This window comes from Hemicordylus capensis, chromosome 5, assembly GCF_027244095.1.
Source record: "Hemicordylus capensis ecotype Gifberg chromosome 5, rHemCap1.1.pri, whole genome shotgun sequence".
NCBI classification, from domain to species: domain Eukaryota; kingdom Metazoa; phylum Chordata; class Lepidosauria; order Squamata; family Cordylidae; genus Hemicordylus; species Hemicordylus capensis.
In genome coordinates this window covers 91,717,332-91,744,994 of record NC_069661.1, presented here as the reverse complement: position 1 = coordinate 91,744,994, position 27,663 = coordinate 91,717,332, and the positions used below count along the sequence as shown (strand labels likewise).

The window sequence follows — 27,663 nt, the reverse complement described above, 5'->3', positions numbered from 1 at the left end:
TATTGCTACATGTGTCATTTAGACTATGTTATCAACTCTGTGGCTTGCAGTTTTCTTTAGGAACTCTGGTTCCTCTTTCTCAACCCATCCTTCTTTCCTAGCAACTGTTTTGAGGCAGAATGCCTGTGGCTTAGGTGAGAGGAAAATGATATTTGTTTGAACCAGTCATACTTGGGTAGGTTACACTTCAGATCTGTGTACTTCTTCTGTGTAGGAGCTATCCCATTCTGTACATGCCTGTGCACACATAGTCACATACACTCAATCCTTAAATGCCTCGGATAGATTGCAGGAAATCCAGAAAGTAAGGGACTCAGAAATTGGGCAATCATATATTAGACCAGATTCAATTTCATTGTGATTAAAAATTGAATTGGTAATTGCAATTACCAATTGGGTTTTGCTTGCTTTCTGCTTCCGAAACCACCTTTGTGGGTTTTTCCAAGAGAGAAGAACGCACTACTCCAAAGGTGAGAGCTGAAGGCCCCTATAGGGCAAAGGAAGTAAATTCCCCATGGGAAGGGAAACTGTGTGTTCTTGTTCCTAAGAAATAACATATCAGGCAGTATGCAGATTGCTAGTCATGACTAAGTTGCATTGGAATTAATGGGGCACAAGTTAGTCATGATTAACTTGTCTTATTGCTTTCAGTGATGCTTAGCTGTGACTGATTAGTCTGAATGCTGTCCATTATTATGAACCTGAAACTTTTTGTACTTGGAAAATGGCTAGTCGCTTTCCCCCTTCTTGCAGACATCTATTAAAATCAGTACCTAAAATTACTATATTTCAGCATGCAGTTAAATATCTGAACTTTGTAGTAGAGTTTTCATACGGTTCTTCCCCATTCTTTACATTTAATTTGTCAATGCTAATCTATAGAGAACTAAAGTTTAACACCCACCAATGTTTCTGAAAGAAATTGGCATGTGTTTCTCTTCTTCAAACCCCCACTTCCCCTGGATTTTGCACAATCAGGGGGAGGTGGGAAGGACAGAAACACTGGGGGTGGGGGAGAGAAATTGAGAAATGTGCTTGGCTCTTCCCAAAATTATGATCCTAATTCAAACAGCAGTTTGTTCCATTTTTGTCCTGCATATTTATTATTTAAATCCTCTTCTATCATGTAATATAATACAGCAACAGGGCAATACAAACTGTAACATCTAGAACAAAGAGATATTGGTCCCACTCAATGGGAAGCAACCAGGCAGTGTCCAGTAAAAGTGGAAGTTTAAAATATGATGCACTCACTTTACTGAGTATTTTCCAGATTTCAAATTCCTAGATTTCTAGGAGTACATCCACACTATGGTACTATAGTTTCTAGTGTTACATTTGTATAAGCTTTATAGATTTTACCAAAGTCATCCATTCATAGTTTGGTTAATACATTTCCAAAACATTTTGCTTCCACATTTGTTTTCATGTTCTTTTATATCCAGAAAATCCATTCAAAATTTACATTAGCATGATATGCATTTCAGGCTGAGTTTTGGATAACTGAATTTATTTTTTAAAAGATGTGTAATTAAAATAGGAAAATCACTGGGGAGGTGGGAGTTAATATTTGAAGTTAAAATGAATCACACCATGAAAATGGCAATAATCTTGAGAATATCAACACAATTGAGTAAAGATACATTCTGTCCCCAGGTATGCCCCCTCAAGTGAGAGATGGAGCAGTGAGTGTTGTGTAGGGGTAGATTTGGCTTCCAAAGCAATGATGTTCCTGGCTTTATTTTTCCCCACAGGACTGACTAGCAGCCATTACACTTAAGTGAGAAAATGGAAAAGGGTGTATTCAGGAGCATTACTTTCTATCCCTGCTGGACCAAACCTCTTGGGGTGGGGGTGGATCAAGTCCCCCAACACCACAGCATTCTTCATGAGTACAGCCTGATACTTTGTCCTATTGAATTTAATTTGAGCCATCTTAAATGAACCTTCTGTCTCAGAGTTTCTTAACCTTGGGCCCCCAGATATTGCTGGACTACAACTCCCACCCCCAGCCACAGTGGACATGGCTGGGGATGATGGGAGTTGTAGTCCAGCAACATGTGGGGGCCCAAGGTCAAGAAACCCTGTTTTAACTCCATAATCACACCATAAGGCTAATCACATGAGCAGCCCAACCCAGGCTTGAACAGCCCAGCCTGGGTTGTGCTGCTCTTGTGGAATGCTGGGATCACTCCTGATCCCAGCGCTACTACCCCTGCTAGCCCAACTTTAAGCTCTAGCTCTTAATCGGGGTTAGAGGGCTGGAGCATTCCCTCAACCCCAGGATCCAGACTGCATGCTGGGGCTGGAGCTGCCTGACTCCGCCCACTGAGTTGGACACCTAGAGTACCTGACTCACAGTATTTTCCCCAATGCACCATGCTTGTCACACAGTGCATTGTGGGATAGCTGGAGACTGGAACCATTTTCCCAGCCTCCAGAACTCTGCATTGCCAGCTGTAACACAGATCGTGTGGGTGTGCAAGCTGTGCATCCCAAACATGGACCTTGTGGGTGGGAGGGTAAAGCTGGTTCTTGCCTCCCTCCTGTGCTCTCCCTGCTCACCAACAATGGTTATGTGCACAACCTTAGAGAGCTCTTTTGCTGTTTTATCACTAGATTGCACCAAAACCTAGGAGCTGACTTTTGTATATGTTATACACTGATATCCTGTATAAAGTAGTTGGAACAAACCCCTCCTCCTGTGCCAATTTGAAAAGAGATGAAAGAAGATGGCAGATTTTTATTTCAATGGTTGGCAACCCTACCTGCAGGATATATACACATGGCAATTGAGCATGTGCCCCTTTAACCTTTAAGTCAATTCCCTTAGTTCTCACAGAATGTGTAAGGCCCCTATTCAAACTCTCGCAGGAAAATGTAAGCACTCAAATAGCTGTCCTACCCTGAAGTACTAATTCCCTTCTAATTGCTTAATATGCCATATCTGCTGTTGTAAATGGCTCCTCTTGGGGCAAAATGGCTTAGGCATGTCCCAGTAACACCCAAACCATGCTAGATTTCCTTCCTCTTTCTTTGCCTCATTACTGCTGTATGCAGTGCTGAGTCTTCTAATGGTGGCTGTTTGGGTGGCAATTTTCTAGCTTGCTGCTCCAGCTCACTACCCTGAGTTAGCTTACGATGTTGGTGCAGTACAACAGGTTGTGATGGTGCACCACCTCTACAGCTGGTATTACCCACCTTAAATGCTTATTTGCTGAAAAACAGTCTTCTAATTGTAGACCAGTCTTCTAGCCCAACCTAAAATATCAGTGTTTTCCAAAGGTTGCAATAAGACAGACTCCAGGCCATTAAAATGTGCATACACATTGATTTTGTTAAATGTAAGTAAAGTTGTGCTGTCGAGTTGGTGTGGATTCCTGGCACCCACAGAGCCCTGTGGTTGTCTTTGGTAGAATACAGGAGGGGGTTACCATTGCCTTCTCCTGTGCAGTGTGAGATGATGCCTTTCAGCACCATCCTATAATACTGCTGCCCGATATAGGAGTTTCCCATATTCTGGGAAACATACCAGCAGGGATTTGAACCAGCAAATTCTTGCTCACTAGGCAAGTCATTTCCCTGCTGTGCCATTAGCTGGCTTTACATGTAAGTATTCCTGGTCAAATGTTTTGGAAAGGCCTACACTGGACCTGGTTATCATATCTCACTTTAATTGCACTGCAAAGTATTCTTCTAAAAGCACTAGACATTTATTTCAGAATGAAATAATACTGGCAAAACACCCTAGGCTTTCTTGACTGCTCATCAGACAGTGCTAAAATAAACTTTAAAATGCATTTTTAAAAAATAGGTCTATTTACAGAAATTATACCATGATATCATTGGAACTGTGAGTGGGAACTTTGTCCAACTCCAGTGTTGTGATTTGCAAGGGGCTCAATGGCTAATGTTGGAAAAACTGATCCACCAAATGTTGCACAAAGCAGTAGAGACTTTTGCTCCCTGATGCACCCATGCAGCATTGCACAGGATATGGGGAAAGACTGATACAGCTGCACACAAAACTGCTCTGCTCAAGCCAAGACCTGGTCTTACTGTGTGTGTGTAGCAAATTATGGCACAGTCTTAAATTGGTCCAGTCATCATTCTTCCAGCCCATGAATCCCTGGGAATTAGTTATGTGGACTAGGAATCCCTTCACAGTGAATTCACCGCATTTATTTTACTTTATTTAACCAATTTATATACCACCCAACTTCTGTCTCTGGACGGTTTACAATAAAAACAGTACAGACATCTTTGGTACTGTTTTTTTGTCCAGCAGCTTCATCTAACTCCAATTTCCAGAGTTCTTTGGGGGGAAGCATGAGTTAAATGTAAAACTGAGAGAGACGGGTAGGGTGGGTATGTCTCATATCACTAACTAATCAGCCCATAAGATAAATTCAAGAACTGGGAACTAATTCCTGAACTTCTGCAGCCATAATAATAATTAGGCTTCTCCTTTGTCCGACATGGAAACCATTCTCATGAACTCATGCCTCTGCTGAGGAGGTCTGAAGGGAAGGGAGGAGCTCACAGCAGACAACAGAAGGTGTCTTTGACTTCGCCGTGCCATGTGCTCCCATGAGCAGCAGCGTGGCAAAAGCAGGAAGCAGGAGGACTCCCCTCTCTAACATCCCACAGTTCCCCACATCATGAGTGTGGAAGCTCTTCCCTCCTGGCTCACTGCCAAAAATGCCTGGTGTGGGGGGGGGGAAGCCTTTTTACCCAGGGGCGATCATTCACATGATCGCCTACTGCCAAAAAAAACTACGAACCACAGGTTTGTTTTATCTCGGTAAAATGTCGGGTTAAAAAGTCGGGCTATCCTCTGGAGCAGTCAGGAGCCCTCTGCTCCCGGCGTTCCAGATGACACGAACTGCCAGGCAGCTCGTGTCATGAGAACACTCTCTCTGTCTTAATACATAAATGGCAAATTGCAAGATCTGTTTTAAGATTTTTCTTCTAATCTACAATTTTGAAAATACACTAAACAAGGAAGAAATAGTGTCCTAACTATTTAGTTGATTCTTATATTTTGGTGGGGCTTTTTTGGCTATATAAATGTGTTTGTTTTCTTTGGAAGAGTACTACTGTTTACAAACTAAACCTATAAATATTAATAATTCTAAGTTAAATATAAAATATTCCTTCTATATGGCTCTGTAAAGCATCAAGATGAAGCAATTCAATAAATACATGTTTTAAACATGAGCAGTTAACATTTTTAGCTTACAACTTTATCACATCTGGATTTTTTAGTGCACAATTGCACCGCTCCCTTTCTTTGGACTAATTTTTGGACATACAGTCTTACCACCTACTGGCCAGCTGTCATTTCAGACAGTGAGGCAAACAGCTTCATTTGAATCACGATATTTGGTGCTATCTTCACTGGGCAAGCATCCTCCTCCACTTGGGGACCGAGAACTCATATCCTCTACACCCGATTCCTGATCACTATTGGCTGAAAGATCTGGATCTGAGCTCTTCAGGTTGTCTTGTGTAAGAATCAGGGCTGAGTCTTCTTCGTCTCCTTGAGAAGGACTCCGTGAGGGGAATGATTTCAGGTTGCCAGTATAATCCTGAGGAGTGTTAGCTATACTGTCATTAGAGGGAGAAAACCCCAAGTCATTACTTCCATTATGTTGCTTTGTCATTTTCTCACCATTATTTAACTGCACTTTCGTAAGTTTTGCCAATCTCTGCAAGACAAGAAACAAGCATTCACTCATTAGCATATATATCACATAGACGTTTGATGGGAAACCAGAATAATAGCTTGGAAGAGATTGGGAGGGACTGATGACAACAGACACAGTGAGGCAAGTCTCCCTTGCAGATATCTTGGGGCTGGGGACATAGCTCAGTGGTAGAGCACATGCTTTGTATGGAGAAGGTCCTACGTTCAATCCCCAGCATCTCCAAGAAGGGCTGGGAAAGACCCTGTCAGACTCTGGAGAGCTGAAGGCAGTCCATACAGATAACACTGAGCTAGATCTATCAGTGGTCAGATGCCATATAAGTTAGCTTCACATGTTCCTGTGAATGTCCAGAGAGAATAGATAGACTTATATTTTTCAAGAATACAATTTAATATTGGGAATTTCTATGTATATTAGCAAGGTCAACCATGCAGCTGTGCATAATTCAAATGCCCCAGTGGACCAGAACCAACCATGACTTTGTGTGAAGGGGCTGAGGTCAATTTTCAGCACAATAATTATTACGTTAAAATAGTAATGAAAGTGATGGGGCAGAGAGCTGGAGTCAGGGGGAAAGGCAAGGGGAAAGAGAGATGGTGTTCCTGGGCTCTGGCTCAGGGGCCAACTGCATTGAGCCATTGGCTTCTTAGACAGGCCAGGAGTTCTTCATGGTTCCTGCCGTTGATGCAGAACATTCCTACCTGTGGGTCCACAATAAAGGCCCCATGGGCCATATCCGGTCTCCGGGTCTTACGTTGTGCAGGCCTGAGCTATACAGTCTTTCTTCAGATTGGGGTTCTGTGCCTTTTGAAGCAGGTGAGTGAGTTTATTCATTGACATGGTATTCCAGATTTTATTAGTCCACTGTTGTTTAGAAGACTGGGGAAACTGGCTTCCAGTTGCATGCACTGCTTAATTTAGCTTCTTTATAAGATTGTTTGAGAAGATCCTTGTGCAGAAAGCCTTTGTCATCCTGCTTGAAGAGATTAATGACAAGCAGCCTGGAGTGGAGAATTTCTTGGCAATAATTTGTATGATTATATTCTGAAACTATTGTACAGCAGGGCATTCCCACCATAGGTGAAAGCATGTGCTATCTGTTCATGCCAACTGAGGCAATTTTTGCAAACATGGCAGACAGAGGTCTGCATGAATGGGCCACTGTCCTCTACCACTGGCAACAGCTGTCTCCATGTGTCTACCTGCCTCCATGTCTCTCCCAGAGGGCGGGGGGAACTCTCCATCAAAAGCTATCATGACAATTAGCTGTAATGGTGAACAAACACATCTACCCTAATCCAGATGCGAAATATGCATGCCTGATCCAGAAGGGACATGTGCATATCTGCATCATGATGCTCCTATAGGCTGAACCGAATTTGATGGATACATATACTGATGCAGATGGCAATACATATCCCAATACTCATCCAGGACCACTAGCTGCAAGCAACATAAACTACTGAAGCTGGATGAAGGTTGGGCCAACAGACTAAGTTCCTGAAACCAGATGCCTGTACAGTACCTCCTCTAGAACTACCAGTTCTTCCTCTAATTGTTGTGTCTCTTCTTTCACTGCCAACAGGTATTCAGTAACTGATTGCCGAGGATGTAATCCTTTTTCAAAGCGGTTGTACATTCCACTCCAAAACCTGAAAACAAAATGAGAAGAAAAAAAGATGAAGACAAAAAAAATTGAAATAAGGCATAAAACAGGTCTATATGCTATACTAAACACAAATGTAAAAGGAAAGTTCTCTTCAAATTTTAAGTTAGCCTGTGAGCGCTCTTCTTAGAGTGTTATATTAAATTTGAGACTACTTTGGACATAGATATGTACAAAAACATAGATCTCAAAATTTCTAAGATGTTTGGGGAGGCAGTTCTCACCTTTTGTGAGTGTGTGTGCATCAGAACTCAAATTTTAACCCTGCTGAAATGTCTCAGATGCCCCACTTTCTCAAGCAGCAAGAAGTTACAGAAGGAGGCTGCAGCACATTGTGGATTCTGGTTTCTCTTGAAAGAAGAGTCACTGCAGACTTACAGTGCCTTTGTAATATTTGGATTTTTAAACAGAGGCACTCTTACCCCTGGACTTCCAGGCCGAAATCCAGGGCCTCCACAGCCCCTGGGGCCCCCCAAATCCTCTTTAGTCTGTCCCAGGTGGTGTGGATGCCCAGCCGAGCATGATGATGCTCAATTTGCGCGGGGGGGGGGGGGCTCCAAAGGCCTTTAGGTCCAGGCTCCAAAATTATCTAGGTGCACCTCTGTTTTTAAATACAAATATAGAGGTTGAACATTAGATAAAGCTGAAAGATAGGAGTTGATTCCTAAACGCATATCAACAGGTTACCTCACTCTTCAGGAAGCCAGCCCTTGTATCCTAAGATGTTTTCCTCCTAAGCATCTTGTCCCGGGCTCCCATAAAAATTCTCTGAATCTGTCTCCATTAAAAGCTACCTCCTCTTTTCCCCCCAGTGACTCGTACATGCACATGAGCGTGCGTACACACACACACAGATACCCCTTCAGGGGGTTGAAATATCCTACACCTTCCCATCACCCTCTGCTATGAGAAGGGAGAAACCTGATACCCGTTTCCTTAATGGCAGAGCTATTAACCAAATCATTAGGCCAGGGAATTGTGGCTGAGGATGATGGGAGTTGTAGTTCAATAACAGCTGAAGCGCCAAGGTTTCCTACCCCTGCATTAGGCAGTAACTAACTTCCAAAATAATTGGCTGGCCAACTAACTAGTTCAAATTCAAAGCAATACCAAGACTTCAGTTTTTTTTAAAAAGGATATCTATGAAATTAAAGCATCATACTTCTCTGTATTTGCTCCACTTTTTGTTGTGGGTGTGAGAATGGGAGTGAAATCAGGGCACACATGGGGGTTTGATCTGTGGTGAAATACACTTGTACAGTATTTTGAGCACTTTCCCTTTCTGTTCTCTTACATTCAGTATAGCTTGCTAGGTATTGAGGCATTTTGTCTACCGTTTTAAACATTTATAATTCACATTCAAGTCTTCAATAACTGAATTTACAAGATGCATACAATGCAAATGCAAAAGTTATGCAAATCTTTGTTTCAGTCAGAAGCAAGCACACAAAAGCAGCAAGGCCATTTCCAAGTATAAAAGAAGTAATCATCGCAGGAAGCAGCCCTTGGCTGAAAGTCGGATGACAGACATTTCACAAATGGTAGCTTTGGTGGGGTGGAATTTCGGCAAGAAAATGCCGCATGGGGAAGCAAGGGTTAAAAGAACCTCATGCTACATGGTCCCAATCCAAATCACACACACATATAGCTGCCATTTCTCAACTAGAGACAATTACATGTCTAGCATCTCATCTAGTTTGACCCTCAGAGAAGGGTGTATGCTGAAAGAAATGGTGATGCTGGCTTGGGCAAGACTAATCTGCCCTCTTGCCTAACTCCTCTAGTTACATGTGGTCAGAGACTGATTGCGTGCACAGAAGCAGATCAGTGGCTGGTTTAAGTAACAGTCAGATATGGATTCAGAATGGGGCTGTCTGGAAAGGGCTTTAGAAGCTATTTTAAGACATGCTGTAACACTACCGGTGCTAATGATAGCACTCGGTGGATACTTTCTTTCTTTCTTTGCCAAATCTAAAATATATCCATTTTAATCTTGGAAGACACTGTTGGCTTACAAGTCATTTTAAAATTCAATTTCCTTACATATATATAAGCAATGAAAACAACAACACTCCACCTTGTAATGAAAGCTAGTAAGTGGGGAGGTGCGAGGCGGGGGGGGCTGACATTATAATCTAAATCCTTACCATTGACTTCTATATAAATGTCACACGATTTCAGTTTCCAGTTTTAGCAATAATGACTGACATACTGCACAGCGTCCTGCACAGTGTCTACAACTCCCCGCACTGCTGTGGACATTTAGAAAAAATGGCAAAGTGGTGCAAGATCACGGTTCTGCAGATGCCTAAAATTGCACACATGCAGTTGCACAACACTAGGACTGCAACAACAACACGTAGTGTCACACTACAGCCACTGGGATTAACAGTTGTAGTATTACACAACTCCATTTGCACAGGTATTTGCACAGTACCTAAGTATTTGTAGAGCAACATTCATGTGCAACCTTGCTGGGTTTTTGTTTTAAATGTCCATAGCAGTGTGGGTCATGCAGAAACCACCTATAGGGCATTGTGCAGTATGTCAGCACCTATAATTTATTTCAACAGGATCTTTTAAAATTACCATAAATATATGGTAATAGATGTAGGGAACTCGACACACTTGTTTCACTCTAATCTTTGCAGCATATTATCAGTATAGTCAAAGCTGTGTACAGAGGCGTAACTATAGGGGGGGCAGGGGGGGCACGTGCCCCGGGCGCCATCTTTTCTGGTCACGTGGGGGGTGCCGCCATGACAATTTTTTTAAAAATTTTTTTGTTAATACAAATGTTTCCTGCTCAGTGCAGCAGTGCTGCAGCAGTCAAGGGAGCGCGTCGGCGCCCCCTCCCCCACGAGCGGTCCCTTCCGCGCCCCTTGCGCCCCCCCCATTGCTTTGCTGGCGCCTGGAGGCCAGTCAGTCGCCTGGCTTGGCGGCGGCGGCGGGCGATTGTGAGGAAAAACCTATGTATAATGTAGCATGTTGGGGGGGCAGGGGGGCGCCATTTCAGTGCTTGCCCTGGGCGCCGTTTTCCCTAGTTACGCCTCTGGCTGTGTATGTTGTAATTCTGTAGGAACACAGAAAAAGTACCGAATGTGATACTGACTACAGAATTCTCCCAGTTCCTAGAATCCCAGCTTCACACCCACCCTGCAGAAGAAGCAATTCTCTAGCCTGTATAAGCTAAACAAATAAGCTTGAAAAGTGCAGGAATTTTGTGGAAAAGCCAAGAAGCTTAAGATTTCCAGAAGCTGGGGAAAGGGAGAACGTAACGATAGACCCACTCAAGTCATCTTCATAAATGATTTGGAATTAATGGATTAAATTGCTGGACATCTGTTGGGTGTCTAAAAAATTATGTGAACTGAAGATTGAGACAAAAACAGACCGGGTCCCAGGGTCTTGATGCACAGCTTTGCCTTGCCTCAGGTCCACCTTGGCCATTCCTGAGAGCTCTGCCTGACGTCCTTCTTGCTTCAGTAAGTAGTGCAAAGAGCCGGCGGTGGAAGTCTCCCAGAAATGCAGGGTCCAAATTACAGATACATTTCTGTTCATGCTCATACTTTGAAAGGTCTCGTATCCCCTCCAAACTGCATCAAAGGGAAAGATATCCAGTGTCCAACCCTTACCTCATTCCCATAATTAAGTAATGTGCCTCATCAGTAGAGGAAATCATAGCTGTGGGAAAGCTTTAGTAGACCAAACATCACTTGCCCCATTTCACAATGGTGGTGGGAAGTTGTCAGTCAAAGGACCAATAGAGAGCCAACTGAATCCCATCCACATGGCATACCAATAGTAAATTGGGCAAGTGTCTGTGAATATATTTTCAGTAGCTTTCTTTAATGATTAAACTAACCACTGTGGTCACCCTTTCCCCAACATAAGGGAGTGATGATAGGTACCTTACGATTTTCAAGACCATCCCAGGTTAAGTGCCATGAGAACAAAATGTGTGCCAACAGCTTTATCACCATAGAAAGCCTAGTACTGGTGTTAGATGGGAGCAAGCAATTTTACAATCAACATCATAAATGTACATTTCTTTGGCAATAATCCACTGGCATGATGCAATTGTTGGGTCAGTTTACCAAGTAAATAACTCCACATTGCTGTAAGTTTCCTAAACTGAGCATTATCACATTTTCTATCCATACACTGGTATTAAATGTAAGCATATATATTTTGTACAACAACAAGAATGCCACTTACTTGTAAACAAAATGGCAGGGAGATGACTGTGGATGCAAGGTCCTATTATGGTCTTCTCTATACAAAGGATTCACATAATCGGCATGATTCTTCCACAAGTGAGCCCAAAGTGAATATGTCCGTTCTTGAATCCTGAGATTGTATTTAAAAGACAATTCTATAAGTTGTACTGCTTTCCTGCTGACCCTGAAATCTATTGCAAGCAGGTTGAGACAAGAACCATATTTAGGAAGGCTAGAGTTCAAGGGCTCTTGGCTGGATAATTTTTGCCACAAAGGAAACATAAACTTTAGAGTCACTTAGAAAAGAAATAACTCGTTAAAAAAAATCACTGGCAATTAGGGACAAAGGGTGAATGAATTATCTGCATTCTGAATGAGGGACTCAAAAGGTAAATTCAATTTAAAGTCAAGGCCAATAAACAAAGTTGATATTAATATACATTTTAAACTGGTAGGCACAAACTTTCTTCAGTTCTCTCATCCTGTTCACAGAAAGGAGACAGCCCAGGGGATCCATGCAGTGAGCATGCTAGATCATCCAAATTTTGCACCAGTTCAAATTCTGCTAACTGAGTGGAGAGGCACCTTTTTAAAGCGGTGATTCTCTTATATTTAGCAGCGGGAGAGCAACTGGCCCTATCCATCCCCAGCACAGCATCCCTCCAATGGCTGTTGCTGGTGTCTATCTTATGTTTCTTTTTTAGATTGCGAGCCCTTTGGGGACCGGGAGCCATCTTATTTGATTGTTTATATGTATGTAAACTGCTTTGGAAACGTCTGTTGAAAAACAGTATATATTGTAAATATTCATCATATTAGTATTTGTATCCTCTTGTCCTTCCTATTGCTACTGTGAATCCATGCATCCCTTTTCCCAAGGCTGTCCCACTGTATCTTATTTGCCTCTAGAAAAGGCCATGTTCTTTCCCAAAATCAGGCCACACAGAATGATTTAAAATTGTTTCTACATGGCAGCCGAAGCACATAAATCTCCTTAAAGCCTGTAAAGTTCCAATAAACCTCAATATAAAGGTAAAGGTAAAGTTGTGCCATCGAGTCAGTGTCGACTCCTGGTGACCACAGAACCATGTGGTTTTCTTTGGTAAAATACAGGAGGGGGTTACCATTGCCTCGTCCCGCGCAGTATGAGATGATGCCTTTCAGCTACTTCCTATATTGCTGCTGCCCAATACAGATGTTTCCCATATTCTGGGAAACATTCCAGCAGGGATTTGAACCAGAAACCTCCTGCTCCCTAGGCAAGTTACTTCCCTGCTTTAGTCATTAGGTGACTAAACCTCAATATAGACATTATATAATTGTAACTGTCATGGCTCCCTCACCCAAAGGCATAGTCTTCTAAGGGGTGAGACAGAAAGGTAACAGGTACTGACTACCTCCACTGAACTGCAATCACCAGGATTTCTTAAAGTCATCACAATTAAACTAATTTAGAGTGAGGAAGAATCATTAAAAGTTCAGGACACGGCAAATATCCGATCCTTTTTATTAACCACAAAGGTACACAGACCGCCACAGCTGCCCGGTTGAGATTTAAATGATTGCCATATTCTGGTGATATAACTTGGATGCAGCCAAAAAAGTCTCATAGATCAAACTGTACCTTGAAGCCTCCTGTTCTGAAAAATGCAGTTGAACCCTGAAGTGCTTAATATGTGCATATATACTGCTTAAAAGAGAAACTGATCTTACTTCAGCTCCCGTCTCTCCTTTTGATTGTTGCACAGAAAGTTCCCAAACTGGCAGGAATAAATGTGATGCTGTATGTGGATGAGGAACCTTTCATTGAATTCAAAGGCACAAGGAAACTGTTCCATAAGTTGCCAAACACACTCGATGAACTGGTCAATAACTGGCGATATCTCCTTTGGGTCTCCATCTAAATTGCCATATCTAAAACAACCCCAGAATAAAAGTCAATAAGCAATCCTTTAACATTAATGGAAATTTGCACTGTTGGAAATAGCTGCTGCATGTTCACAGAGGCCAGAAAAGCACCATTTGGGAGTTCAAAATGGCACTCAGAACTCTCGAAACTTTATGACTCTGAATGGGGCCATTCCATTCCAAGCTCGGAACAGACCCTTCATTTGAAAGGAATTCTGTTCCAAGCTTAGAACACTCAGAATGGCTCATTCTGAGCTGGGAACGTTCCAAGCTGGGAACGTTCCGCACATCCCTACCAGGGTGTTCTTAAGGCAAATGGGGGCAGGTCTGCTATGCTGTGCAATATATAAAGGTAAAGTGTGCCATCGAATTGGTGTCAACTCCTGGCAACCACAGAGCCCTGTGGCTTTCTTTGGTACAATACAGGAGGGGTTTACCATTGCCTCCTCCCACACAGTATGAGATGATGCCTTTCAGCATCTTCCTATATCACTGCTGCCCAATATAGTAGCAGCAGGGACTCGAACCAGCAACCTTCTGCTGCTTAGTTAAGCATTTTCCAACTGTGCCACTTAAGGCAGGGATTCTCAACGTGTGGGTCCCCAGATGTAATTGGACTTAACTGGTATTGAGAGGCATCATGCCTCTGAGGCTGGAGGTGGCCCACAGCCACCAGACTAATAGCCATTGTAGCCACTAGTAGCCACCTGTCCTCTATGAATTTGTCTAATCCAGTTGCTTGTGAAACGGCTCATAAGACATAACAGTTCTAAGTTGTAGCTCATAGAAGCTATTACCACAAAGCATTGTTCATTTGATTACTAGTGGTAACAAAGAAGGCAACATTCAACTAGCTGAAACCTCATACGGCCTAAACATGAAATCATGCTTACCTGTGATTAAATTTATGACCAAACGAAACCCAGTCTTTATCTATTAATACCTACAATGAGAAAGATGCATATCAGTAGAATGCTGTGAAACTAACATGCATTTTGAAGTAAGCTGAAAATTATCTTCACTATCAGTCAAAGGAATAATGTGTACTCCTGCTAGCTATCAAACTTCAACACAGCTTGATTAAAGGCTGGGTTACATGCATCCTATAATGAGGAAATGCATGCAATCAATGACGCTGCCACAACTGAGGCACTGGAAGGCAGCAGCAAGAGGGGACGCTGAAGTCTGGAGTCAGCACTTGCCTTCCCCCACACCCTGGACCAATTCCCAGGGGCTATTGTTCACAACTGTCACAGCAAGACAGCACAACAAGCTGAACAGCTTGCAGTGGTGATGAGGGAAGCCAATGCCACAATCTGTACATAAACTGACCTTTAGAATGGTCAGCTAGTGAGTTCTGCTATGACAGTCTTTTCCTCCGCAGAGAGCTGAGGGCAGTGGTATGTGCACTCATCCCACTTTCACCTCTAATAAACTGGTTTGGCAGGTTTTTGAATTATTTCAAAAACCAGTAGATCCTATTGAAAGGTGTGTGTGTAAACTGTGGGAGGCAATAAGAACGTAAGAACAGCCCTGCTGGATCAGGCCCAAGGCCCATCTAGTCCAGCATCCTGTTTCGCACAGTGGCCCACCAGATGCCACTGGAAGCTTACAGGCAGGAGCTGAGGGCATGCCGTCTCTCCTCCTGTTACTCCCCTGCAACTGGTACTCAGAGGCATCCTGCCTTTCAGGCTGGAGGTGACCTATAGCCTTCCGACTAGTAGCCGTTGATAGACCTCTCCTCCATGAAGTTTTCCAAACCCCTCTTAAAGCCATCCAGGTTATTGGCTGTCACCACATCTTGTGGCAGAGAATTCTACAAGTTGGTTATGCGTTGTGTGGAAAAGTACTTCTGTTTGTTAGTCCTAGATTTCCTGGCAATCAATTTCATGGGATGACAGCTGGTTCTAGTGTTATGTGAGAGGGAGAAGAATTTCTCTCTATCAGTGTTGTCTGTAGCCACTTTCAGTTCTCTTAACAAGTTGTTCTGGTAAGAACTGATCTGCCTACTTTCCTTTCATGATAATCTTAATTGATAATAACCATCCTCACAAGTTAGCCCACTTCAGCATTAAACACTCACATGTCCGCCTTCTTGAATTGGGGTAAATGATATTAGGGATGTGCACGAACTGGTTCGCAGGCCATGTTAGAGGCCTGTGAACCAGTTCGTAGGTGGCCCGGTCCGGCGGTCCAACGCCGGGGGGGTTGCTTTAAGGGCGGGGGGTTGTACTTACCCCTCCTGCCGCTTTCCCCCCTCCGGTGCTCCAGTGTTTATGGAAATCTTCGGAGCGACAGTGTTCCTCCCTGCTGCCCCTGCCCCCTTGTTGCCTGCTAAAAGCGGAAGTAACTTCTGTGCATGCGCCCACGCCGCCAGCATCGCATGCGCATCACACACATCACTGTGATGCGCGTGCGCCGTGCACGTCACAGTGACATGCACGATGCGCACGTCCGCATCGGCGGTGGGTGCATGCGCAGAAGTTACTTCCGCTTTTACCAGGCAACAAGGGGGCAGGGGCAGCAGGGAGGAACGCTGCCACCCCGAAGATTTCCCTAAAAAATGGAGCGCCGGAATAGGGAAAGCGGCGGGAGGGATAAGTACACCCCCCGCCCTTAAAGCAACACACACCCCAGGCATCGGACCGTGCCTCCGTGGTCAGTGCACATCCCTAAATGAGATCATCACAAACTATGCTGTTGAGGTGTCCCTATGTGTCCCTACAGCTGTACGCAGTTTGGTTCATATTGGTCCAGGAGCTGCGAAGTTGATAGCAGGACACACACACACACGCCTTGTGATCTCATAAGCTTATTTTCATTAAGGAAAGTAGGCTAAAAAATTATTGCTATCTCTAGCCTAAGAGGTCATCACAAAGTTTGTAGTACTTGTCTGGTCTACAAACACTTGGCTGGATCTCCTTAACCTTCAGGTGGTTAGATGGAACTGCATTAATTTGACACAGTCCCTCAACTTCACCCTCTCTCTCTATACTCTCTTTCATCCTGATCCCCTTTTCCCTCAGCCTTCCTTTGACTGTGTACAAGCCTGCTGTATATCAATGGAATTCCTAAAAATAAACCAATATTTCCAAGATAACTTTGTGGATAATGTGATGGTTGCTTTTCCATGGTGTCAAATGAGAGAAATGCCTCTTATTTACGCTGTTGCAAAAGAGATTCTTCTTCAGAATATGCAGATGGGGAGAGTAGAAAAAGAAGAAAAATCATTGTAGCTTAATCATGCACAGCCACTTTTACTGTGATGGTACCAAGAGTGGTTTACACCACTGCGCTTAAAAGTTGGGAAGCTGGGCAACAGCTGACCAGCTCTGATCCTCAGAGTGCAATTGCCCTCCTCCTCCGCCACCACCACCACCCCCGTTCCAAAAGCCAGATGCATGATCATGGTCTGTGATTCCACACAGAGTCAAAAGTCCTGTGCACTCTGCAGCTGTGAAGAGCCTCCCACCTCCAGTGGCGCGCTTACCCCTGGACTTCAGGACCGAAGTCCAGGGCCTCCACACCCACTGGGGCCCCCAAATCCTCTTAAGTCTATCCTGGGTGAAGTGGTCACCGCTGGCCCCCACTGCGCTGGGCGGCCAAGTGTGATTGTGACCTGTGGCCAGAGATGGGGCAGACGGGAGAGTGGATAAAGAAATATGTGGGATGGGAATTGTGTGTGGAAATATTTCTGCGAATGCATATCTGCATAATTACACCTGTTTTATATTCTTACATTCTTGTGAGTTCAGTTGCTGTTTGTGGCCTTAAGAACCCACTTGTTAAAAAATACTGTGTGTGTCACGGTATGTGTGTGTGTAGCTAGAGAGGAGGGGGGATGATGCTTAACTTGTAGTGGGGAGCAGGTCCTCCAGCCAGCAGTGGGGGGTGGGGGTGGGCTCCAAAAGCCTTTAGGTCCAGGCTTCAAAATTACCTAGGTGCACCTCTGCCTACCTCTTTGCTTCTCCACCAGTGATTTAGTAAATTTAATTTTAATTTAATTTATTACATTTTAAATCCCGCTCTTCCTCCAAGGAGCCTAGAGCGGTGAACTACATACTTATGTTTCTCCTCACAACAACCCTGTGAAGTAGGTTAGGCAGAGAGAGAAGTGACTGGCCCAGAGTCACCCAGCAAGTATCATGGCTGAATGGGGATTTGAACCCAGGTCTCCCCAATCCTATTCCAGCACTCTAACCACTACACCACGCTGGCTGGTGAATTGTCTTCACCCCACACCTATAAGCCTTTCCACTCTACTGAGATTTTGTGTTTTTGGTATTTTTGCAAAGGTGTATAGAGGACCCAGCCATATAAGAGAAGTCTACTTGGTGGCAGTGGTAAAGAATTAATATCACGGGGCTGGTGGGATCTGAAATTCCTACACACATGGTATCACACAGGTGGGACAAGTAAGAGTTCCTCCTCATACTGACTGGTGGATTTTAGGCTTCTAGTAAAAAACAGAATGGATCCCACAAGCCTGAAGCCTGCCCATATCTGCTAAAGGACTGGAGCCATCCTGGACTCGAATTTATTTATTTATTTGTTTGTTTGTTTGTTTGTTTATTTTTACATTTATATCCCACTCTTCTTCCAAGGAGCCCAGAGCGGTGTACTACATACTTGAGTTTCTCCTCACAACAACCCTGTGAAGTAGGTTAGGCTGAGAGAGAAGTGACTGGCCCAGAGTCACCCAGCAAGTATCATGGCTGAATGGGGATTTGAACTTGGGTCTCCCTGGTCCTAGTCTAGCACTCTAACCACTACACCACGCTGGTTCCCGAAGTGTCCTAATTTTTGATGCGACAGAACCAAGGAGCAACTGTTGGCAAAGCAGTACCAATGGCTGCTGCAGTGCTAATGGTGTCTCATTAGATGCCACTGAAGAGGAACCATCACTTGGTCCAATAGAGCTAGTGTCAGGCTTTGCATCTGATGCAGTAAAGAGGGGGCTCCAATAGCTGGTGCAGCTATGCTGGCAAAGAAATACATAGGATCAAGCCTCTAGCCAGCTACAATGAAAAATTCTTTACCATTTAAGGAAAATTATTTTCTATTGATCCAGTTAACTATAGGGCACACAGCTACCTACAAGCCTTTTCCAATAAAGCAAGCTTGCTCACCATAAATCCTTTCATAGTTCTGTAGTAAGGATCCAGCAGAAGACTTGCCACTGAGCAAACCTGAGCTGTCCGGTCCCATCCATCAGAACAGTGAACGAGGACACTCACGCCTTCTTCAGCTACAGCCTAAAATACAGAGAAGGAGGAAATAATGTGATATAGCTAACAGGGGCACAGCAGCAACGCTCCTTTGATTTTCAGGGGTGACTATCTTCTACAGTATGACGCCCACCAATCTACAACAATCAAAGCCACCTGAAGAAGCCTCTAGCTAATAGCACACATTTTGGTAAATCTTTGCACATGGTGAGCAGCCTTCTGGAAAAAATACACTGAGGTCGCTCACACAACGACAAGGGGGTGGGCTGGGGGCAAGGCAGGAATATACCTGTCTTCCACCAGATGACCAGTTGCCCATCAGGGCTCCGCTGCCCGGATGCCCACGTGAGCAGCGCAGTGGTGAGCCGAGTAGCTATTGGGGGTGAGGGACGAGCAAGCAGCACAGTGCATTGGAGAAGCTCTGTGCTTCCTGGCCACTCCTTCCCCCTAGCTCTATCATAAAGATGGCTTGCAGCAATCCGGGAGCAGCTTCTGGCAGCACAGCAACTCAGATGACCCAAGGGAGGCGGGAGGCATGTACTTGTCCTCCTACCTCTCTTTAAAAGGTCAGTCACACAATCAAAAACTGTGTTCTACCCAGGTTTGGGAGCTGTGTGGGCTCCCAATTTTCAGTTCTGCAGAAGCAATGTAGGAGGAAAACCTGGGTGGAAGTGATTGTGTGGAAACAAGGTAGGAGGAAAAGCTACACAGGTTTTCCTCCTACCTTGCTTCCACACAATCACTTCTACCCAGGTTTTCCTCCTACCTTGCTTCCGCAGAACCGAAAACTGGGAGGCCACACAGCTCCCAAACCTGGGTAGAACACAGTTTTTGATTGTGTGAATGACCTCTAAACCTGGGTAGCCGATCAGGGCTACTCGGGGGGGGGGAGTGGTGGGATCAGGAGCAATCCTAGAGCCCCAAACAACCAGCCCTACCTTGACTAGCCCTCTCCTACCTAGTTAAGGCTGGTTATGAGAATGGGCTCAGTGACTGACATACAGACTAATGAAGTGTTTTTGCAAACATGTTGCATGAAGCACAGGACTGTTGCCTTAGCTGGTCTGGTGCTTGTGTTTCAGACTAGTGTTGTGCTAGCACAAACATGTTTATGCTAGTGCAACAAGGTGAGCAATCTGCAGCATGCCTCATACTGTATGTTTCACACAAGAGCACCGTTCCAAAAATCCCTGGGATTTAGCACAGCTATGCAACCTTCCTGCACTAGCACAACTTTGCTCACTGTGCACACACTCCATTAGTCTGGGTGTCTGCCAGGGCAAACCTTTTCTTCAGCCATCCCTCCCTTTTGAGAAGCATCCTATGAACCAAATCAGGTCTGCCAAAGTGCTCCTACCAGCCCACTAATCTGGAGTGTGTCTTCTCCCTGCACCTTCCCTTTGCCTTTCTCTGTTGCTTGTTATGGTTGCCAGTGCTCCTGCAATGTTTCCTTCTGATGTTTCCTTTCTGCAATGTTTCCTTCTGATGATGCCCATGCATGCAATATAGTAAAGCAGGGATTCCCAAGCTGTGGTACTCCAGATGTTGCTGAACGACATCCCCAGCCACAATAAACTGTGGCTGGGGATGATGGGAGTTGTTCAGCAACATCTGAACAACATCTGAACACAGGTTGGAAACTCCTGCAGTTAAGAAACCTGGTTGTCAGGAGAAGGGCATTAATAGCCATAGTGAGCAGCAGGTACCCAGGACAAGTGATGGCCCCTTGCACAGATCAGGATGGAAAAGAGATAGGTCTGCACTACAATTTGTTTCAGTAACTCTGTTCTGCATTGTATCTGTTACAGAAGTGCATATTCTTCTCTAGTGCTGAAACACAACATATTTGGGCCACAGTCACTCCTTACATAATAAATCCCCGAAGGCAGCTGCATGTCAACAGCACACCGTCAGGTTTTTGGATTCCTGAATCAGCACATTCCTAGTTTTCACCCAGAAGCATATTTGGTACCTTGGCAATAAAAATGCCTGCGTCCATGATGGCTTTGATGTGCTTCAACCAGCCTGAATTCTCTAACCCCCAGAGGAAGTCGCTCATTGAAGGAGATCTTAGTTCGCAAACTGCAAAGTAAGCCACAGTTTCAGGACACAAGTGAAGTTTTGCATTCAGTGCTCAAATTATGTGGGGAGGCAATGCAGGTCTGGCTGGCTCCCCTGCCTTTTGTGGTGGTTCCTCTAGCTATTGAGCAACTAGTTAATCAAGACTGAGCGCTATTCAGATCAATGAGACAAGTTAGACATGACTAACCTAAGTCCCATTAATGACAATGGATCTTAAGCCTATTCGCATGTTATGCTCAATACTCAAAGGATGAGTGCACACAGGTACAATTATTCACATGTTATGTTGAAAGCAGATGCACAGTACACTCCCTATCCCTACCATGCATTTGGGGGGCCTGTACCCAGATTCACCTTTTAAATGAATGCAGGTATAGTCATTCACACAGAAACACGTCCCTGTGCACAGACTTCTGCACACTCGTACAACCTAATGTCTGAATAGGGCTTTAAGCATGACTAACTTGGTCTGGATATTCCCCATCATCTCTAAAAGATTACAGGAAGGCATAGACAAGAGTAGGGCTTTATGGATTTCATTAAAGGCCCCTACCTCTCCCTCCCACAGTTCTAGCACTGTTTGCATTCCCAGTTTGACAGGTTCAACATACAGCCCAGTCCTAAAGACATTACATGGAAATAAATCCAGTTCATATGTGCGTATTCCTCACTTGATCACTGCAAATGTGAACAATCATAGACCTAAGAGTACAAAGAGTACCTTCACATTTCCCCACCTCACTGCAAAGTGCAATGCTTCAAATCAAGTCAGCTCACATATTTACAGGCAAATGTGCATTACACAGTCCCCATTTTTCTTCTCTCTAGCTTTTAAAATGAAAAGCTGCTTTGGGAGGAGAAGTGGTGTGGGTGGAGGAAGGGATTGCCAAGGAAAGGCCCTCAGCTTTCATCACTGACTGTTTTTCTGCTTAAAAACTGCTTCTGCGTCTATGTGGGGGGTTTTGGACTTTGGAAGACGTTTTCTGTTGCAATAAGAGCCTCCCCAACTCTGGCAACGTTTAAAAAGGCACTCAAGACATATTATTCACCCAGGCTTTTAATTAGATTTATAGTTTTAATATTTTTAATGTGGGGTTTTAAATGATTTTAATGTTTAAATGATTTTAATTGTTTAATTGATTTAATTTTAAAATGATTTTAATTGTAAACTGCCCAGAGATACAAGTTTTGGGCAGTATAGAAATATGTTAAATAAATAAATAAAAATAAAATGACCCCTATACAGTTTCAATCATTGTGATGTATATTTTCCTCAGGCACACATCTGCAATCCTGAAGTGGGGGAAATTGTAATTTTTACTCCTAATTTTCAGTCTAATAGTCTGATTTCTACCACTACTAATCTTGATCATTACTACAACAGCAGCAAGACATTTTAGCTTTTAGACTGAATAGCATCCAAAACAACCTTCTATGGTCCTAACTCACCACCAGTTTTAATTAGCCATGACTTCAAGGTCAGAGACCCTGGAGCAGTCCTAGTAAAGTCAATGGGAAGACGCTGGAGAAAAGAAACCTTGGGGAGGAAGTAGGCACTGAGTCTGATTATCTGACTTTTATGCCCTTGGTTAGTCAAGGTAACATTGATCTAATATTTCACCTGGCGATTTGCACCACAGTTTATCACAAAAAACCATTTTTAATGCCAAAAATATCTTCCTGATGGTGCTGACATCAAGAAGCCTGTCAAATGATTAATGTATCTGTGCAGATGGCAGCGTAAGCAGTTAGCATCTGGATTTGATCCGAAACTGCCACCTCTTGTTTGCAAAGTGCAGGATAACACCAAAATAGAGCTTTGCTCCCATATCAAAATCAATATTTGTTCTCCACTTTACTGAGCAAAGTCCACCCCAGCAGGTGATACAGCAGGTGACAGTGGCCACTGACCTGGGAGTTCAACAATACATTTGTTTAGTGAAGAATGCAGTTACTAAGCAAAAGCTCCATCAGATCCTGTTGGCACCTCCATATCTGTGTATCAGCAGGAAAAAAACCCAACAAGCTTTAATTGTGAAAAAGGATCTTCAGAGAGGAGAATGTGGGACAGATCAGGCCTTCAGCACAGGAAACAAGCTTCCACAGGGAGGCCTCTGATCTCCTGCAAGCTCAGCAACTCACAAGTGACCTTATTTTCCTTTCCAAGAAGGGAAGGAGGTGGGAAAGAGAAAAAGCACTGCAGTAGAGATCTGGACAGTAAATACTAAAGTATTGTAACAACAAATGCTTAAAAAATGTCCCAGAGTTGATTTCTGTATGATTTATTGGGGGGGGGGGCGAGAATGATGAAATTACAGGCAAGACCTGGGTATTGTTACTGACACTTGTTTCAGTGATGAGATGGAAGTCCTTATGTGCTCCTTTTCCTTTTTTTTTTTGTCTGTTTGTTTTATTTGTGCTTTCCTTTTTGTGTTGTGGAAAAACTGAATAAAAAAATATATTTTTAAGAAACAGTAAATACTAAAGTATTAACTGATCTGATTTATAATTTCTGACACTTGTATCCTCCTCAGGTGTTGTGTAAGGGTTTATCTCATTTTGTCCTCATGACAAATCTATAAGACTGAGGAAGAAAGAGTGACTTGTCCAAGGCTGCTCAGTAAGGGCTCAAGGTGCCTGGGTCCACTTTCAGAGAAAGTCGTCATCTTAGTTATATGAGGCCATATGAGGAGCATGTTGCTTGCATCATTTTTTGCCTGTGCTTATTTCCCCATCTCTTTCCATGACCATTAAACCACTATCATTGCAGCAACAATATTTTTGCCGAAATATACACACGGAGCTCATGATTTCTGTTTCTGAGCTGTTTTTAACGCTTCCCGCCAAAAAGCAGAGTTGAAACAAATGGTGCAAAGTTGCCCTCAACATCTACACAGGTAAAGGTTTTACCTTCCAACATTTTTTGGAGACTGCTCCTCATGACGTGGATATTCTCAATACCGATGAACTGGAATTTGATGTTGGCGTAATTGTCTTCATTCTCATAGCCCTTCCCTGCCGCTCTGTTTGCCATTGCATTGAGCTGCAAAGGTACAAGAAGAAAAGATTAAAGGAGTTAGAAGAGAAGGCTGATGCTCACTATGAAGAGAAAGGAATGATGTGCAATGTATTGAAAGACTTATAGCATTTCACTTTTATTGCACAAAGGATCCCAGGCATATGCTTCAACAGGAGTTTTCTTCGAGGTGTGTGCTGCAGTCACTTTAACAACTAGGCAGACTGTGTTTTATTTTTATGCTAGGAAAATATCCATCATTACAACAGGCAGTAAGTGTCTGGTGGCTCGTATATAGTAAGGATGCTTGGCTCTCTCTGGGCACAGACATACTTGTGTGCACATACATTCACACAAAATGCTAGCTCCATGACATTTTGCTGCATGAAGCAGGGTATCAAGTGGCATCTTTTCTTTTCCTTCCTCATTCTTTTTCTTCCGATTAAAACCACAGCTCAGTTTCTCCTTTCAAATCTTGCTCTGCTTTCCTTTCCTATTAGGAAGGAAAGAAGAAGAAGTCAAGGGAAATGGTGCTATTTGGCCTTCCTTCCTCTACTGGCCATCCATGGAATGCATCTGTCAAAATGCCGGCCATGCCACCCCTTGAGAACTGGCCCACAGTCTGTCGCCTGAAGCAATGCGCTTCACCCTGCTTCAGAAGAGAGCCGGCCCTGCTGCTCACACATTGTCATGAGGGCCAAGCCACCTGGTATCTGAGCAGAGGGGGCGGGCACTATGTGCAGTGATTCATTTTTCCCCACAGGAGTGAGTGGCAGCCAACCTTTCATTTATATGGGAGAAAAGGTAAGAGGGTGCACTCAAATACACCACTGGAGTAGGATTCAAATCTGCTCCCATCCTTTGGGGTTATCAGTAATTTAAAATCAAGCTTGCTGTTATCTGCATATCCCCATCCTGGTTTCTCTTGTTCAACCACACTAGAAAGCACAGCATAATTATGGCTCCCGTGCCATACATTCAAAGCTGGAGGTTTGCAGATATGCTACAAAGGTTAGCTCTTGTGAAAGGAAAGATAGTGTGGCATAAACACAAAATGAGAAGAGTAATTGATTTGTTCTTATCCAATTGCATTGGGGTTGTTTTTATATGTATTAACGGAATACTGCTTTCAGGTGCACAATTATCCCAGAAGATGGCACTCTCTCTTCGGCACCACGTATAAATATGCTAATCTGCTCTCAGCAGTTGAATTTTTTATATCCTGAGTTGGTTTGCTAAAGGATTGTGAGCCCCTTGGGAACAGGAGTATGAACATTTAAGAAAAACACTGCAAGCTACTCTGGGTCTATAGAATAGAGCGGGATATAAAACAACCAAACAAATACATAAATAATAAAGTTACCAGAGAATTAATTAGTAATGAACACTTTTCCTAAAGGTAGGATAACCCAGTAAGCCATGTAATCTTCTAGGCATGAAACATTTGATTCTTCGGCTAATAAATTAATTGGCTACAGAGAGAGAGAGAAAGTGTGTGTGTGTGTGTGTGTGTGTGTTGGGTTGGGGGGGGGCTCCTTTCTGTGTGAAAATTCCACTGCCAATTTTAAAAATTGACAAATGCTTCACAGGTATGGATGCTCGTCACTTAAGGGGGGGAAATGATAGCAGATTTGTTCTTACCCCAATGAACTGGGGGTCCAGCCTTGGGTCTGGACAAGATGCTCTCTGGGGATCTGCTGAAAGAGTGATTGTTTACCTCCACTTATGCTCCACTTGTACAAGTATTTATTATTTTTATCATTATTAATTATTATTATTACTATTAAATATTGTTATTCCATTTTTCAACACTAACTCCCATGCATATCAGGAACACACTATGGACACACACTAATAGGCAACTGAATAAAAGGGTGAGAAAGCAACAACTAGGACGTATTTTACAGAGGGAGAAACCAAAAAGGGAGGAAGCAAAGGAAACAGTAGAAACAACTTTAAGAAAAATAAGACTCTTTAGATCTAATACAGGTCCAGGGTTAAGGACCTCTCTCTACTGGTGTTGGTACAGCTGCTGGTTAGACAGTGTTCGAGCAGAGCCAACATGGTGTAGTGGTTAGAGTGCTGGACTAGGGCCAGGGAGACCCAAGTTCAAATCCCCATTCAGCCATGATACTTGCTGGGTTACTCTGGGCCAATCACTTCTCTCTCAGCCTAACCTACTTCACAGGGTTGTTGTGAGGAGAAACTCAAGTATGTAGTACACCGCTCTGGGCTTCTTGGAAGAAGAGTGGGATATAAATGTAAAAATAAATAAATATATATGTATTCGAGTCCAGGATGGCTCAGTCTCTCTCGGTCTCCATAAACTCCTTCCCTACATGTTGGGGATGGAGTTCCAGTGCATCGACCTTTTGCACCAACTATCCTAATGACCACTAGGGGCACTGGGAGGAGAGAGAGTTACCGAGGGTCTCCTTACCTGTCCCTGCTTTACCTCTACAGTACTGTAAGACCCTTGCTGTGACTTCTCAGGTACAATCCTGTAGAGAGCCAGTCCTCTTCTTTCCTCTTAGAGAGTAGATGGAAACATCTCTATCTCTCCCCCCCCCCACCTATCCATTATTTTATTTATTTTATTATTTATTTATTGAGAGAAGTAGATGCTCTTATTTCAGCAGGGAGCGAGTTCCAAAGCCCTGGGCCTGGGCTGCCACCAAACAAGTTGGCGGCAACCATAACCAGCCCTCTCCAGATGATCTTAATAGGCAACAGCATTCAAGACAGAGAAGGCGCTCTCTTAAGTACCCTGGGCCTAAGCCACTAAGGGCTTTATAGGTAATAACCAGTACTTTGTATTTCGTTTGGAAACATAGCAGCAGCCAGTGCCGTTCTTTTAGAATCAGTGTTATGTGGTCCCTTTGTGTTGTCCCAGAGACCAATCTGGCTGCTGCATTCTGAATCAATTGTAGTTTCCGAACTACATACAAAGGCAACCCCATGTAGATGCATTACAGTAGTCAAGCCTAGAGGTTACCAGCATACGTACCACTGTTTTAAGGTCCTTTGTCTCCAGAAATGGACATACCTGGTGTTTCAGGTAAAGCTGATAAAAAGCACTCCTGGCCACAGCCTCAACCTGAGAAACCAGGGAGCGTTTGGGATCCAGGAGCACTCCCAGACTACGAACCTGATCTTTTAGGGGGAGTTTTAGCTAAAAGCTGAAAATTATGTCGCTAATTAGATAGGACTAGGTCTTTTCTATCCAAAATGTACTTCACCAATAAACCTATTTAGTAAATAAAAAATAAAAGAAGAAGAATCAGCAAAAACAAAGCAACAGAACAGGAAAACATATAATCAACTGCAAACAGAATTTTTTTTTAAAAAAAAAACATATATGCAGATCAGGTAAGCCCAAAGGCTTCCCCAAAAAGCCAGACCTTGTCCTGATGTCTGAAGAACTTGAGAGTTAGAACTTGGTCAGTCTCCCAAAGAAGGGTATTCCACAGCTTTGTTACAAGTGCTGAAGAAGCCCTGCTCCGAGTGGATTTTCCATCAAGTGAGTAGTTTGTTCACTAAATGCTAGTGAAACATTTGGATGTTTTACTATGTTGTTCATTATGTTGATGAACATGCTGTTCAGATGCAGAGTGCACCTTAGTAGGAGAATATTAATAGGAATCTGCACAAACCGGTTCAGCATCTTCTTTGGGAAGTGCCTAACTGGCTCGGGTGCTCGAGCTGAACCGGTTGGGTGTGGCAGAGAACGGTTCCCTTAAAATCATGTGCAGCAGGAACGTGCATGCACAGGTTTCAGGGAACAGTGTCACAGCCGCATGTGGCCTTGGTACAGTGAGCGCCGCACCCAGAA

At 43.6% G+C, this 27,663-nt stretch overlaps 1 protein-coding gene across 3 annotated transcripts in view; it reads right to left on the bottom strand.

Moving 5' to 3' along the window:
• Positions 1-5,193: 5,193 nt before the first annotated feature.
• MTMR7 (myotubularin related protein 7) overlaps positions 5,194-27,663 on the bottom strand; it is a 75,521-nt gene continuing 53,051 nt past the window's right edge. The window contains exons 7-14 of one of the 3 annotated variants that reach the window (XM_053251447.1): positions 23,726-23,858; positions 20,706-20,815; positions 18,635-18,760; positions 14,399-14,448; positions 13,311-13,511; positions 11,596-11,727; positions 7,237-7,363; positions 5,194-5,711 (exon numbers count right to left, since the gene is read on the bottom strand). In XM_053251447.1, coding sequence (XP_053107422.1) covers positions 5,346-5,711; positions 7,237-7,363; positions 11,596-11,727; positions 13,311-13,511; positions 14,399-14,448; positions 18,635-18,760; positions 20,706-20,815; positions 23,726-23,858 — 1,245 coding nt within the window. In that variant the 3' untranslated portion in view covers positions 5,194-5,345. Of the gene's footprint in view, positions 5,712-5,751; positions 6,685-7,236; positions 7,364-11,595; positions 11,728-13,310; positions 13,512-14,398; positions 14,449-18,634; positions 18,761-20,705; positions 20,816-23,725; positions 23,859-27,663 lie in introns of those variants that run through there. The other 2 variants (XM_053251449.1, XM_053251448.1) reach the window with 2 other exon arrangements.